The 14,342-nt window shown below is 40.8% G+C and overlaps 1 protein-coding gene across 6 annotated transcripts in view; it reads right to left on the minus strand.

Annotated features, from left to right (window-relative positions):
* The window catches only part of MYO3A (myosin IIIA), a 157,482-nt gene that overhangs the window by 120,586 nt on the left and 22,554 nt on the right, over nucleotides 1–14,342 (minus strand). For 3 of the 6 annotated variants that reach the window (XM_068934533.1, XM_068934537.1, XM_068934535.1), the window contains exons 2-3: nucleotides 5,178–5,360; nucleotides 193–327 (exon numbers count right to left, since the gene is read on the minus strand). In XM_068934533.1, coding sequence (XP_068790634.1) covers nucleotides 193–327; nucleotides 5,178–5,360 — 318 coding nt within the window. Of the gene's footprint in view, nucleotides 1–192; nucleotides 328–2,727; nucleotides 2,906–5,177; nucleotides 5,361–13,723; nucleotides 13,864–14,127; nucleotides 14,286–14,342 lie in introns of those variants that run through there. The other 3 variants (XM_068934536.1, XM_068934534.1, XM_068934538.1) reach the window with 3 other exon arrangements.

A 14,342-nucleotide genomic window follows, 5' to 3' on the forward strand; every position in this document is an offset into this window, starting at 1 on the left:
TAAATATACAAAATAAGAATGCTGAAATCAAAGCACACTATGAATTGAGAAAGCTAAGACAACTAAACAACACCATTACACGTGCAACCACACTAAAGAAAAACAACAAATGATTTGCCTCTGATTTGTTGATTTATACTCAACATAGAAAAGTCAACTCAAAGAAAACGCTTGTGTTTCTGAATTATTTACCTCAAGAACCAGCCAAAGCTGATCTCCATTTTTCACATCTTTCTTGTAGTACATGCCGTAGAATTTGACTACATTGGGATGATCAGAGAGAGCTTGCAAAATGTTATACTCAGCTTCAATTTCTTCATCAATATCCTAGTGTCACAAATGAGAAATATATAGCAGTTAGTAAAGCCATGATATGCATGAAAAAATAAAAAATCACACACAGGGCTTTCAGGCTATTCAAATTTTGTTTGAAATAATGCAAAAGAAAAAAAATCAGTCAATCAGACCAGGCATTAGTCTACCATTTGCAGGGCTACAAAGCTTGGTTCTGTTTACTTAGTAAAAAACAATCACCTGTTTTTTATTTGGTCTTTACCAATTTCAGCTAAAGCACACAGGGTAGTAGGGGCACACCCTAGTAAGATGGGGAAGGAGCATTTCAAGATAATCACATCCTGGTGTGAACAGGAGCCTACCTGAAGTCACTGCAACCCACACGGGGGTAGAAGGGGGCAGGTGAGTTTTTGGGAGAGCATGCAGATGCCCCAGGGTATCAGAAAGTCACAAATTACTTCTCCAGTCCGGAGGGTGTCCCCAGCTAGAAACAGTGCAGCTGGAATTACTTCTCTTCCTCTCTATGCACAACCAACCATGACTGCAGCCACATCTTATTAGTTTGTTATTTCTCTTTCTGGAATCATCTGGAAACTTTTATAGCACGTTCTCTACTATCACAGAAATTAGTGATATCCATGATCTCTCTGGTTTCTTCCTTGGGGCTGCAAGAGTAGTGACTTTTTGTCAGTCTTTTGTTACAGACCTCGGGTTTCTCATACAGTGAGAGAAGTCCTCTGCGAGGTGAGAGGAGAGGACAAGATTTGTCGATCACACCCATGTGTTGTGCAAGCCCTTTCAGACCAAACACAGATGCCAGCAACTGCAGGCACTGGGCAACTCAAGTGACCCCTTCCATCTGGGCCCTGGAAGGGCCTACAGAAGGATGCTAGCAGACTGGTTCAGTCATGCTGAGAGGTATTCAATGCATCCTGGTCACAGGTAGAGGCAGGACAGCTGTAGTCATTTCCCAAGATTTTTTTCAAGAACTAAACAATGGGATTTGTTTTAATTTGTAATTGAGTGAGTTGAAAGAGAAATACAAAGATGAAAAATCAATTTTAGAGGCAGGCTACCTATGAACTCCATTAATCACGCCTCAGTGAGAAGCACTTATTCAGTGCTGAAAATCTGTTGCCTCCCTACTCTCTTGCCACACCACCACCAAATGGAAGTGATTGCAGTGGAAAAAAAGGGATATTTGTAGTCCCCAAAAATAAGATTTCCTCTCATTTTGAGCACCTGCCCCTAAGTTGTAACATGAGGACTTCGCTCACTTGTTTCATATACAGATCTCTCCAACATTAAATCAAGTTCATGATCTTCATGTGAGCCTTTAGGCATTTCTTGATTGGTCTCAAAGAACTTCCCCTCTTCTTCTCCCTTCCCCAGTGTATTCAGGAATTGGGCTGTTAAATTTTCATACTGACTTCACGAGATTAAGTCCTCTCACAAGGCCAGGCTTCAGAGATCTCTCACTGGAGCAGGCAAAAAACAGCAGACATTTTCTTCTCTTTCAAAAAAGGAGGAACTCACTCTAAATTAACTTTCCATAAGCCCAAAACAGAATAGCCCCATCAAAAAAGAGAAGGAATGACGAAAGAATGAATGCTTTGAAGAGTTAGAGGGAGGAAAGGGAAAGAGTGGAAGATAAGGAGGGATGAAGAGAGAGAATGCATCTGGCAAAACAGAAGGAGAGATCATAAAACAAAAAACCAAAGACAGCCAAAAGCCAAAAACTACACACAAAAGATATGGCTGCCTTGGGGAAATTGGAAGAGAATTAGCTCACTGCCCTGCTGTGATTTAATAGAGGTTTCTGTCTCCTGAGGGGCACTCAGATTTTATGACATTTTTACCATTATGAGGAGAAATGGAAAGAGAGAGAATATAATGAACAGAATATTAATTCTATCCGTAATAGAAAGGAAAAAAAAAAATCTTCCTCTGCACTTTATGACAGAGGAAAACTTGATAATTTGGTTGAACTTCACATTTATCTGCATAGAACACAGCAAAAGAGAGCACCTATTTTAGAAACAGTACAGGGAATATCTGCAGGATAACTTGGCTAAAACTCCTAAAGCACAATGGTATTTACTTGCAGCCCTGAGGACAAGACTAAGAACATTCTCAGTTCCATCTTCATCTATTTTCATTTTCAACATCTTCACTTACCTACTCAGTTTCAAAAGTCTGAGCTGTTATTCAGAGGGAATCTGAAAGCTCCCGAAGAATTAAACAGAAATGCTTTCATCAATCACATGTCATCTACAATAATGTAATTTCTTAGTTTAATTTGCAAGTATTAGTTATACCAAGTGATATAAAAGCACTCCTCCTGCTTTTTAGTGAAACTCAAGTCGCACAATTCTGAAATCACCTTCAAAGAAAAAAAATTGTAAAATTTAAAGAAGAAAATCCACAATGTACCTTTTTCTTCATTGCAATGGCTCCCTCTGCAGCCACCAATAATATTTTCAGTTTAAACAAAAAGAGGAGGCCCAGTATATTCCTTTCAATCTGTTGCTAACATCGGATTGCCATTTTAGCAGTGACATGTAAGTTCAGTAGCTATTTCAGACATCTCACAAAGAGAAGGGAGGAAAAGATAGTATATCAGAATATAAAGGAGTAGATATTCAGTTAAAAAGTAAAGTCTTAAGAGTTTAATGTTGACTGCATTACTGACTTTTCACCACCTATCAAGTGACCTCAGCTGACCTCTTTGGCCACCGAACAAGCCATCTTTTACAAAGTAGATCAAATTATTTTCCACTAGAAAATTCAACTGGAAAAAAATAAATCTAGTTTTCAAACAAGTTGAATTTCTCAAAAAACAGGTATTTGCCACCTTGAGAAAATATCAGGAGTATACTGGAAAACCAATTTCTCAACGTTTTCAACTGCAAATTCTCAGTTTATGGAAAGTCAGGGTGACAATTAGGGTTTTTGGCAGGTGGAATGAGGAAAACCTTAATCTTCAAGTGATCTCAAGAGAAAAAATAGTTTTTTACTGAATAGTTTTCCAAAGAAACAGCAAGAAGACGGTACTCTATCTAAATTTTTTCATCAAAATAAGGAACCTGGTTTTAGCAGTTCTAACTTTTTCCTTCTTCACTTTCATACATTGCATCTTTCCTCAGTGTATTCCTCTCATTTCTTCTGGCTTCTTCATGTTCTACTCCCTTACATTTTATTTAATTTCTTTCTGCTTTCCCTAGCGGCAGCTTTATTTCCTCTTCTTTCCTCCCATCTTCATCCTTTTCCTTTTTAATACAACTTTCAAAGTGTATACAACATTGAAAGTTTTCCTGATTCCCTCAATAATCCCCTCCCACAACCAGTTACTGGTTAAGAATCATCCCTGAGTTCTTGTAGGACAGATGGAAGCAGAAGCATTTCCTACCACACAGGCATTTTGATGAACACCAACTGCACGTCAGTCCTGCTTGTTCAAAACAAGCAACCTTGTTTACATAAAGCAATAGAGTCAAAAATGTTTCCTGTGCATTTGAATTTACCAAGATCCTTATCGCTTGCCTGTGAATCATGTTTGCTTTTGAAGAGGTACGTGATGCTGAAGTGAGATGAGCCCCCTTTTGTTGCTTTGAGAGCATACTGAATGGAAAAGCACATCTACAGGAAACAAGGGTAATACAAGAGAGTAAACACATTTCATGGACTTAAAGGCCACAGGATTGTAGTCTGACAAAGGCATTGAGAGAGCCCACGTGTGCTGCCATGCAGCCCCAGAACTCAGCCTGCAGTGTTTCATGAGGCACAACATGCCCCTCTCTTCCTCCCGAGGGCTGCACAGTGGTAGCACACATCTCACATCGAGGCAAATATGTAGCACAAGGCTGGACTGCAGCTGGGGCTACAAACACCTCCTCTTGCTGCTGTACAGTGCCATCACGTGTATGCACGTGTATACCAGATGGTGGCAAACCAGTCAGCAGCATCCACCACGCGAGACCTACGAGCCAAAGAGAAACTGAGAATCTGTGTTGGGAGTGCAAAAGATGAGAACTAAAGGGGCCTTTTGACTGGAAAAGCAGCAACAGCTCCTTGTCCATGTTTTGCTGGTTACTGTTCTCGAGAAAAATCCCAAGAAGCCACATGCAACACTACCGAAGTCAATGGGGTCTGCCTTTACAAACCAGACTAACGGGACAGAGTTCTTCTTGACTCTTTGAGCAGTAATCTGCCACCCAACAAATGCCAGTTATTGGGAACAAAACACGCTCTGCTACATAGTAATTCCACCTCCTGATCACCTGGTGCTTTTTGCGTAGGAGTCACTGCCTTTGTATTTTCCGCTTGAAAAGATGGATCATTCTGTGATATCTAAGTACTCTGGCACATTCTGAAAATGCAGAACCAATAATAACAATCATAATGTACACTGTTCTGTTTTTGAAGCGTCACTCGTAGCATATCACTCAGCTAGACGCACATACTCAAAATTTGAAGCTACATCTGATACACTTAAAAGCGCATAATTTTCCTACTGGTTAGTATGTAAAAAAAGGAAAAGGAACAACAGTAAAACTATAAGAAGCTGGAACTCCAGGTACTGCCAGGGAAAATAATCAGCTCTTTTTCTGAAAGTAAAAGATCAACAAGGGATAATCCAAAGTGAAAGCAATCAAATTTAGTTCTGTTTCTGACTTTCACCATATGCAGCCACTTCCAAGATAACTTATCAAGTGAAAAATGCTTTGAAAGCTAGAAAATATATTTTAGTTAACAGGTTGAAGCAATTTATTTCTCTATCAATTCTAATGTAAACAATATACCAAGCTTAAAAAAAAAATTATATAATAAATTCAGTTACAATTGAATGAGAAACAGAAACACAAGTAATTTAAGTAGCTTACGTGAACAGGATCCAAGATTTTGACTGCTGCTTTGCTGCCATTTTTCTTATTTAATACCTTGAAAACTTTTCCATATGTTCCTTTGCCAATAGTCTCAATTATTTCCCAGGTATCTGAAGGATCAGGAAAGCTATCAAATATTATTGTTTTCCCAGTTACCGGAAGCATTTCAAATGCTGGTTCCTAGGAAAAAGTGAAAATTTCAGTGTTCACTGAATAAATGATTAATAACAATTGGTTCACTACAAATATGAAAAGAAATATACATTCCAATCTGCAACTCCAGAAAAGTTTTTGCACATAGCATAGATGCACTGAAAGCACAAGGAGCAAGAAAGACTGCACTTAAAACAGGTGTGTGCACTCAGCACAGTATCAAATGAAGGGAGATTCAAATGAGCTTCTGAACAAACTTCAGGCCTGAGTGAAGTCAATGGAAGCTTTCCCATAGAGCTCAATAAAGCTAAAATGTTACTCTTTGGGGTTTTTTTTGAGGGGTAGGTGAGCGGGCACCAAGCTCACAGATTACTCTTACACAGAGCCGAATTCTTTTGGGTTTTATTATCCAGAATCAGGAAGCAAGGGGGAAAAATTCTGTTAAGGAGCAGCATTAGGTTCATTCAAGCTTTAACAGTAGACAATTTTATAATCTAACTCTTAATGTTTACATTTTGATTTATATTTTATATAGATAAGCCCAGAGCAACGTGGTAGATCTTTTCACAGTATTACAGTTTCCTAACAACAAAGCTTTCAGAGTCATGGAAAATGTGTTTACTGATGTACATTCATTAACTCCTATTTTGCATACTGTAAAGGAAAGATTATACCTATGCCCCAGTCAAAGATGGATAGAATTCACTAATACAAGCCTTCACACTGGCTAAGTATCCAGCACCCACACAGTATTAAAAAAGTAAACCAAAAAACAAATGACAACTCCCCCTGCAAAGAAACCCCTACCTTTACCAGGCATTAAAAAGCTCATTAGAAACTTTTTAAAAATCATGTTCTCATATTCCTAATTGCAGAGCCAAGATTGGGGGAAAAAAAAAAGGGGGGGGGTGAGGAACAGGACAGACTTAAGTCCCTATTGAGTAAACACGCAAAAAATAAGCGAGTCAGCTAATGAGAGTTCTCTTCACTTCTGTCTTCACATAATACTCTAAAAACATGATACAGTGTAATTATTTCTGGATTTTTTTCACGCCAAAAGCATAAATCTAGTGCTATAAAGCAATTTATATTGTATTGAGCCAGTGACAGAAATTGCACTATGATACTATATTTCTTTCTTAATAGCTAACACAATGGTTTCAGTTTCATCAGTGATTTCCGACATACTGGTCACACTTCTTTTATCCAGCATTATGTATACCATCTTAAAGTAGCTGAAATGCACCACTATACAAACATTATATTGCACCCACTCTTTAAATTATCAGAGCTGCATACTGGCACTTCATGCACATTCCAAACTAATTTTCCGCTGGATGATACAAGCTCTTTGGGGGACTTTAGTTTCAGGAATTCTTCCTGCTGTTCTGCTTCTGGTTGCTTAGTGCACTAATCAGTGAGAAGATGGATTTTTTTTTTTTTTTAATAGACATACAACTATATTGTCAATCTCTATATCAGCTCATGCAGCAAAGCAGGGAAATACCCTCTTAACATCAGGGAACCTATAGAAGTCTGTTGCACACTAAGCACTGTGACAATGGCCAAACGCCTTGATTTCAAGGGCTGTAGGAGTAAAATGACCTAATTTTACCTGTTACTCTGAAATCTCCCTTAACATAAATTCAGGTTACGGTCAAAGTAGAGATAAGCATATTTATGTAAAGGATTAAGACTTGGAGACATGAAGCTTTTGTATGCAAATCTCCAAATTTCTATTCCAGATTCAAAATGTTCTCTTTCTTTCTGTTCAACCCTCCCCCCAGATTCCTATAAACATAACTCATTCAGGATGTTGCCTGCAGTCTCTTCCTGAAGAGCCTTCCACCTCATACTTAGCATTTATCCATACGTGGGAGGATTCACCATTCCCGGGCAAAAACATCTCTTTTCCAGAGAATCAGCAAAAACAATTACGAACACTTCTGGTGCACAAAACATTGTTTTGTCTTTTGCCTATAAAATGGTGCTCAAACATAAGGGTTATCTTTTTACACACTAGAACGTTTATTTCTTTTAAATCACTTTGTGTCTGTAAGTGGTTTGTATTTAGCTCTTAATTGAGACTACACAAGATAATAACCAAATTCTTTTGAGGTGATAACTGAGTTTATGTTTCATAATCCCAAACCCTTGCTTTGAGGAATACCATAGTGATAGAACTTCAGAATTTCTCTTTCTGAGCACTAGTTTTTAAGATTGAGGTTAACTGTTTGTATACAGTTTTACTGAACACTCAAGGCAAAACTGAGGATTCTTGGGGTGCAGGGTGGTGTAGGGAGCTATTAACAGGCATCTTCCTAAGAACAGAGTTGTCCAGCTCATACCGGTATCTGTCTACATACAGATTCTTGTCTGCAGAATAGACAGCAGTCAACCAACATTTAGGCCCACGTTATGTCCCACGATACAGGGACATGCAGTAAGAGTCTCTGACCCAGACAGCTTATTCTAGGATATACGTGGAAGTTGGAAAAAGGGAAGACCCATTACCTCCATTTTAAAGAGACGGAGTACTGGAGATGCACAGATTCAAAGATCACCTTCATGTATTTAGCCTAGGGCAGAGCCAGGCAGGGAACTCTGATCTGAAACCACAGCCTTAACTAAAACCCACCCTTTCACCCAAAGGTTTACAGCAGGCAGCATGTTCTGAGGAAAATCACGTGCATCATGAATGGCAGCTTATGTCAGCTTCCCAGGTTTAATTAGATTTCCTGTACATTAACAGAATGCAGCTGGAATTAATTGACTCCCCACATCAACTGCTTATTTGTCTCTGGAGACTAGTACAAGCAGAACTGTTAAAAGACTGAGGAAAAAAAGATCCTGCTGGCGTTATTTGGTTACTGGAAAACGGTGCTAGAGACACTGTCATATGCTTGCATTTTCCTCTACAAATTATACTAGCTGTGCTTTTACTTGTCTTAAAAAAAGAGAAGTCAGCGCATACTTAACAATAAAAGCTTTTAGTAAGTGATATACTTAGTTCCATAATTTAAGGATACTATTCCAGAAAGGATTATTCAACCAAATCCTTTGTCTTTTGATTTACAGCTTCAGAATCATTACTTGATCGAGTTATATTGAACATCACATTTCCTCACTTCCACCATGTTTAAGAACAAGCCCTTGCATATAAATTGTTTAGCTTCCATTTCTATTATCAAAAATATATTAAATAGAATGACTTCAAATGTTCTGCTGTGAGTGATGAATAATGGTTTATTACATCTTAGTGAAGTTGAGATAGCTGATAATGATTTATCCTCATATCTCAACAATAAATAGGACTGTCTCTGGAATATGTCTGGGTGCCACAACAGCTGGGTAATTTATCATATCCCTCACCATTAAAAATTTACTTTAGAAACAATTTATTACTTGACCCAAACTTCTGAGCTATGAATGTACCCTTGAACCTCTATAAAAAACCTTCTAAAATACTTCTCAGTGTACTCAGAAAAGTGACCAAATTCAAGGTTGTGTGTGTGTGTGTGCACGCGTATGTGTGTGTGTGCACGCGTGTGTGTTAAGAACTGTATCTGGTGTCAGTGATTTGACTACACAGAATTGGGAGAGAATTTTTCAAATGAGCCAGCCCTAGGTAATTTTTAACTACACAGGTCATACCAAACACACACGCTCTATGCAGCAGATCTCAGGCCACATAGCAGAGATGTCCAGAGATGCCCCATGCCATATCAAAGGTAGCAGATTACTGCATTCTCCATCATTTTCAATATCTAGCTAGTTTGGAGAGGGCAGGGGAAGGGAAGGGATGGTCTCATGAAGAATACAGTATATCACTTGTGGACCATTACTTTTCTAAAATGGCAGTTCACTAAAGTATGTTTATCATAAAATAAAGCCATAAAAAGAAACAGACCCCTGAACAATTGCACTGTTGGGAGCTTCATGGGGAAGACCACACAGCATAACAAACAATGGCATTAAGCAGGAATAAGCAATAGTTTCTGCTTCTGCAACCTGGCTTGCAAGTACAATGGTCCCTAAATCTCATATAGAATATTGTACTTTAATCTGATATTTCTACTATTTTAAAAAATCACCATATTTCAGCATTCTAAGTTTGTTACTGTTTCTTACTATGAAAGTTTAGAACCTCCTTCTATCACCCCCAAATAGTTTCTGAATGGATCTCCTTGTCACTTAAACGTAAGCATATGAATTTCCTCTGTAAGGACCTGAGAACACGGGCACCTCTCCATATAATTCATCCTTCTCCAATAGGGAGCCTAGATGATTAGCAGCATAGATACCTATTCATATATGATTTAAATGAATCCAGCCTCTAGGTTCACATCAACATCTTGTCTCCTTGTGTTTACTGATCTTGACAAACAGAGCTTGGACCTCATTGGTTCAGTTCAAAGCAATCTACTGAGATCTTCTTTGTAGCTTTTTTTTTTTTTTTTTTTAATTTGTCCACATCATTTCCTCTTTTCCATTACAAACACTACTTGTGTTTTACCAGACAGGTCCTGCACACAGGGTGACCCTGCCATTTGTCAGACAGCTTCACGTTTGTCAGGGCAGGTGGATGTCAGGGGCTGACATTAGCTCACGTTGCCTATTTGGTCCATTCCCCCTGCAGAAGTGACATTTTCACTCATCATAACGCTGCTTCTGATTCTTAAATTTGAACCTCCTGCCTACTGGATGCCTGAAAAATGCTCAAAGAATGAAAAAAAAAAAAAAAAAAAAAAAAAAAGGCAGGCAGCATTCATGCAGAGAACGCTGAGGGTCTTTATATCAAACAAGAAAACTTTTCTACCACACCTCACCTTTCCTGCACCTGTTGCTTTTGTCCTATATTTAGTTTATAAGCTCTTTGGTCAGGTACCGAGCACCAGGCACAGTAAGGCCTTGAAGAACCTTATACAATAGGACAATAAACCCCACAACACCTTATTTTCTCCTATTTCCCGAGCTTGTGCCTGTGCTGACAAATATTTAATACGAAAGTTAATGGTTGCTGCATGGAAATCTCAGATAAGCCAAGAGCATATGAGGGTACAATATGGCATTAATCAAACTAACACCTAGTACTTTTCGGACAAATGCCCAAATTCGACTGTTCAACTATTAGCATGAATTGCAGCTCAGATCCTAAGCTAGTGTAAATGTAGCTGTACGTTTACACAGCATAGTATCTTGTCCAATACTCAAAGAGCAAGTTTTGTTCCTGAAATCCCAATGCCATCCTCATTCAGTTCACTGGGATATCTGACCTCTGATTTTGAGGATGATACAACCAACATCTGAATGGGAACTATAGTTAAATCTAAGCTCACTGTGAGCAGATTATCTAGGTCGGCAATTAATTAAAAACAAGCGTATGAAGCACTGTCTGCTGGTTTTACTTCATTTATCAAAAACTGAATACACTAAAACTATATCCTAACTAAAAAACCCTTATATTTTGCAGGTTTACGTAAGTTTCATACTACCCACGTGTTTATCTTTGACTGTACATCAGTTTGCTTAGTACCTTCCGCTCTATACATCCCCTACTGTTTTCCCACAACTGAAGAATTAAGTCTTCATCATCTGCATGAAACTTTCTACAGAAACAAAAAACCAGCCAACCAAACAAAAAAGATCAACAACAAACCAGCTATTTATAGACACTGCAGTAGGAGCAAGAAAGATTTAACTACTGCTTTACTTAAATGATAGCATCATTTGGGAGTTTTGGCCAAGTAAAAGCCCAATAAACTGTATTCGGCCTATAAACAACTGATAACAAACCCTCAGCCTTAAATTCATTTCTATAATGAAGTTTTAAGATGAACTGCTACCTTGGAATCTGTTCAAGGAATAAGAGATCAGGTTTAGTTTTTGAGATATTGCTGCTGCTGTCCACAAAACATGGTAGATCAGAGGACAGAACTATATCCAAAAGATTTTGACCATATTTTTAACTGTACCATTTGCATGTAAATATGTTGTTTTTAGCTAGTGATTATTTGGAAAAATAAACGTAATGTCACATCTTTTCAAGAGTCCAATGTCTAAATACACCAATGTCTAAATTTGTTGAGATTCAACAAATATGTGATGAGAGGGTTTTTAACTCTGTTCTTACAGCTGAGAAAGCTGAAGGCTATGCTGTAGGCATTAGCCCCAGCTGTGGTAGATGAGGAATACAAATTAGCAACCCTCTAACATTTAGTTCATTTGCTTTCACTAAAGTGCACTTACATGAGTAAAAGAAACATAAGAGCTGGGATCACCTAACTAGTAATACACAACACACCTGTTGGCATCTAAGGCAGGTGCCACAATCCCATTTTAAACCCAGCCAAAACAGTCAATGGAATCTAAAAAAAAAAATTGATCCACCTGACCTGGTTGGCATCTACCTTAACGCAAGAAGACTCACTCTCTCCACTCCATTGATTATACTAAGTCCCCTTTGACTACAACAGGACCCAGCTATTTAGCTTCAGATGTAGACATCTTAAGTTAAGTGAAATGAATCTTATTCTAGTTAACCACTGGAAACAAGGAGTTATAGCTTGAGGACTGCCAAAATGAGTAATACCAGCTCCACACTACGGTCAAGTAAAAATCAAAACCAGGCATGTCTCACAACACCACCTGAACATTGTCAGTCTTGGGCTTGGCCTGATGATGCACAGAAAAGGCAAGAATCCTGCAATGGCATTGACAAGAAAACTTAAAACCCAACAGCTGAACCCCAAATTAACGTAAATACAGAAGTAAATGGCTACTTCATGGCATTTGGAGGCAAGGAGAGCTGATAAATTTAACAATGTATTTCCCAGGCACAATTCAGAATAGCTGTGTTAATCTTAAGGCTGCTCTATTTCTGAAGGCATTTTTTAGTGTTCACTCTCTGAAGGGCAGAGCTACTGCTTCTCATTTCTCAAAACACCTTTCCTCTCTACTGACTGTTATCCAGCAACAACTTTCCCATCAAAGCAAGGCAGCTCTGAGTAACTTGATGCTTCTAGACTCCTTGACCTTCGTCAAACTTCTACATGCAACAGAGAAACAGTACTGTGCTGTACTGGTACCTGATCTCCTTCTATTGTAAATGCATATAGGGTGTCCACACTGACATTTAATCTGCTGATTATTATTCAGCTGATCTTAACATTTTGAGCTGTTGTGGCTGAACTGGCCAGCAGCGCTCATGGGAGGCTCCAGCTCTTTACTCTCAGAGGGTGCTGCTGAAAAACATCTCCATCAGTGTCATGGTCCACTTTGGTTTTCCTCCACTCTTCCCCCACCAACAGTAATGATCGTACTGCATGCTGAAGTTTACAGTTCTCATGAAACTCTACTGGAGGAGATTTTTGAAGCAACAGGCTATAGAACAGGCTATGAGGGCTATAAACATCAAATTTACTAATTTATTTTATGCATAGGGGTTGCCCATTGGATGGCAATTCTTCAGAGGTTAAACATGAAATCAATAGAGGATTCCAATGTTTTGGAGTCAACCTTTAGCTATAATAAAAGGGTATGAAAAGAATACGAAATCAAAATGCTAAACTTAATTCTTGTAGACAGTTTTAAAAGCACTGTAATTTTGAAAACAAATGTGAGCTAAAAACTTTTACGGCAGCTGTCATCCAACAGAGAACATTTATGCAGGGGCATTACAATCATGAGGACAGGATTAATAATGGAAGGGGGAATGGTGTCATTATCAAATTGTATTTGGACCGCGTGCCACCAGGAAGTAATGAAATGATATTAACAATCTATGAACTGAATCACATCTGACTCATTTTGCGGCTGCCAGAAGAGAGGCGCTGCAAGTGATGAGAATAATTTTTCAATGACTACACACTAGATCAATATATTAGCAAAGAACTTAGCTTTCAAAGCTAAAGCATCACTTAATTTTCCTATTTTAACACAATAAAGCTTTATAAGGCCATAAAAATCAACACGGTGTGAACCCCTTGCCTAAACTTCTAACAACACTGAAGTAGCAACCCCCAATTAATTTAGCAGCTACATCAACTAGCTTTGTCAGAGCTTGAAATTAAGGTGATATAGTCACTTGACAGCAAGATAAGGAGGGCAGTACAACTAAATTTACCAGCACTTGACAAGAAGTTGGGGGGTAAGAGCCGACAGGGACGCTGCAGACACACGGGACTTGGTAGGTTCCGTAACCATATTACTGCACTTAGTTCAGCTAGGGCAGCGCTAGCCGCGCCGTCGGCGAGCGCGACCACTTTCCGCTTCCACGGGTCCCGGGCAAAACCGACCGGTCTCGGGCTGTCAGATCACCCCAAGTTTCAAGCCGTCCAGACGCCCCTCTGACATACGCTACCCACGTCGTCCTCCAGCAGATCACTTACACAGAACATGAGACGGCGAAAGCAGCAGGACTCGTTCAGGCAGACGAACGGCAGAGCCCGGCGACAGGGCCGGCCCGGGGCGCCGCAGCAGCGGTGCCAGCCCCCCGCCCCCCGCGCCGGCCCGGAGCACCCCGCCGCCGCCGCCGCCGGCCCGGCCCGCCGCGCCCCGAGTGCCCGCCTCGCCCCGCGGCTGCCGGGGCAAGCACCGCCGCCCCGGGGCCCGCCATGCCGGGCCGGGCCGCCATGCCCGGCGCCAAGGGCGCCCCCGGCCGGGCGGGCGGGCCGCGGCGCCGTTCAGCTCAGCTCGGCTCGCCGCGGCTCCCTCCGGCAGCGGGGCTGCTCACCGGCCGGGCGCCGCCCGCCCCGCGCTGCCCGTCGCTCCCGAGCCCAGGGCCAGGGGTTACCCGCAGCGACAGCTCCGCTCCCGCGCAGAGCCAGCCCCGTCAGCGGGGCTGGGGCCGCGCCGTCTCCGCGGGCCCCGCCGCCGCTTCGCCCTCCTCCTGCTCCCGGCCGCCGTGCCGCCCCGGGGTCAGCGGCGGATGAGCGGTTCGCCCCGCTAATCCCCCGCAGGCGCCGGCAGGGCCCCCCTGCCCGCGTGCCGCCCTCGCCCGGCCCCGGC

Source organism: Struthio camelus, chromosome 2, assembly GCF_040807025.1.
Source record: "Struthio camelus isolate bStrCam1 chromosome 2, bStrCam1.hap1, whole genome shotgun sequence".
In the NCBI taxonomy this organism is placed as follows: Eukaryota; Metazoa; Chordata; class Aves; order Struthioniformes; family Struthionidae; genus Struthio; species Struthio camelus.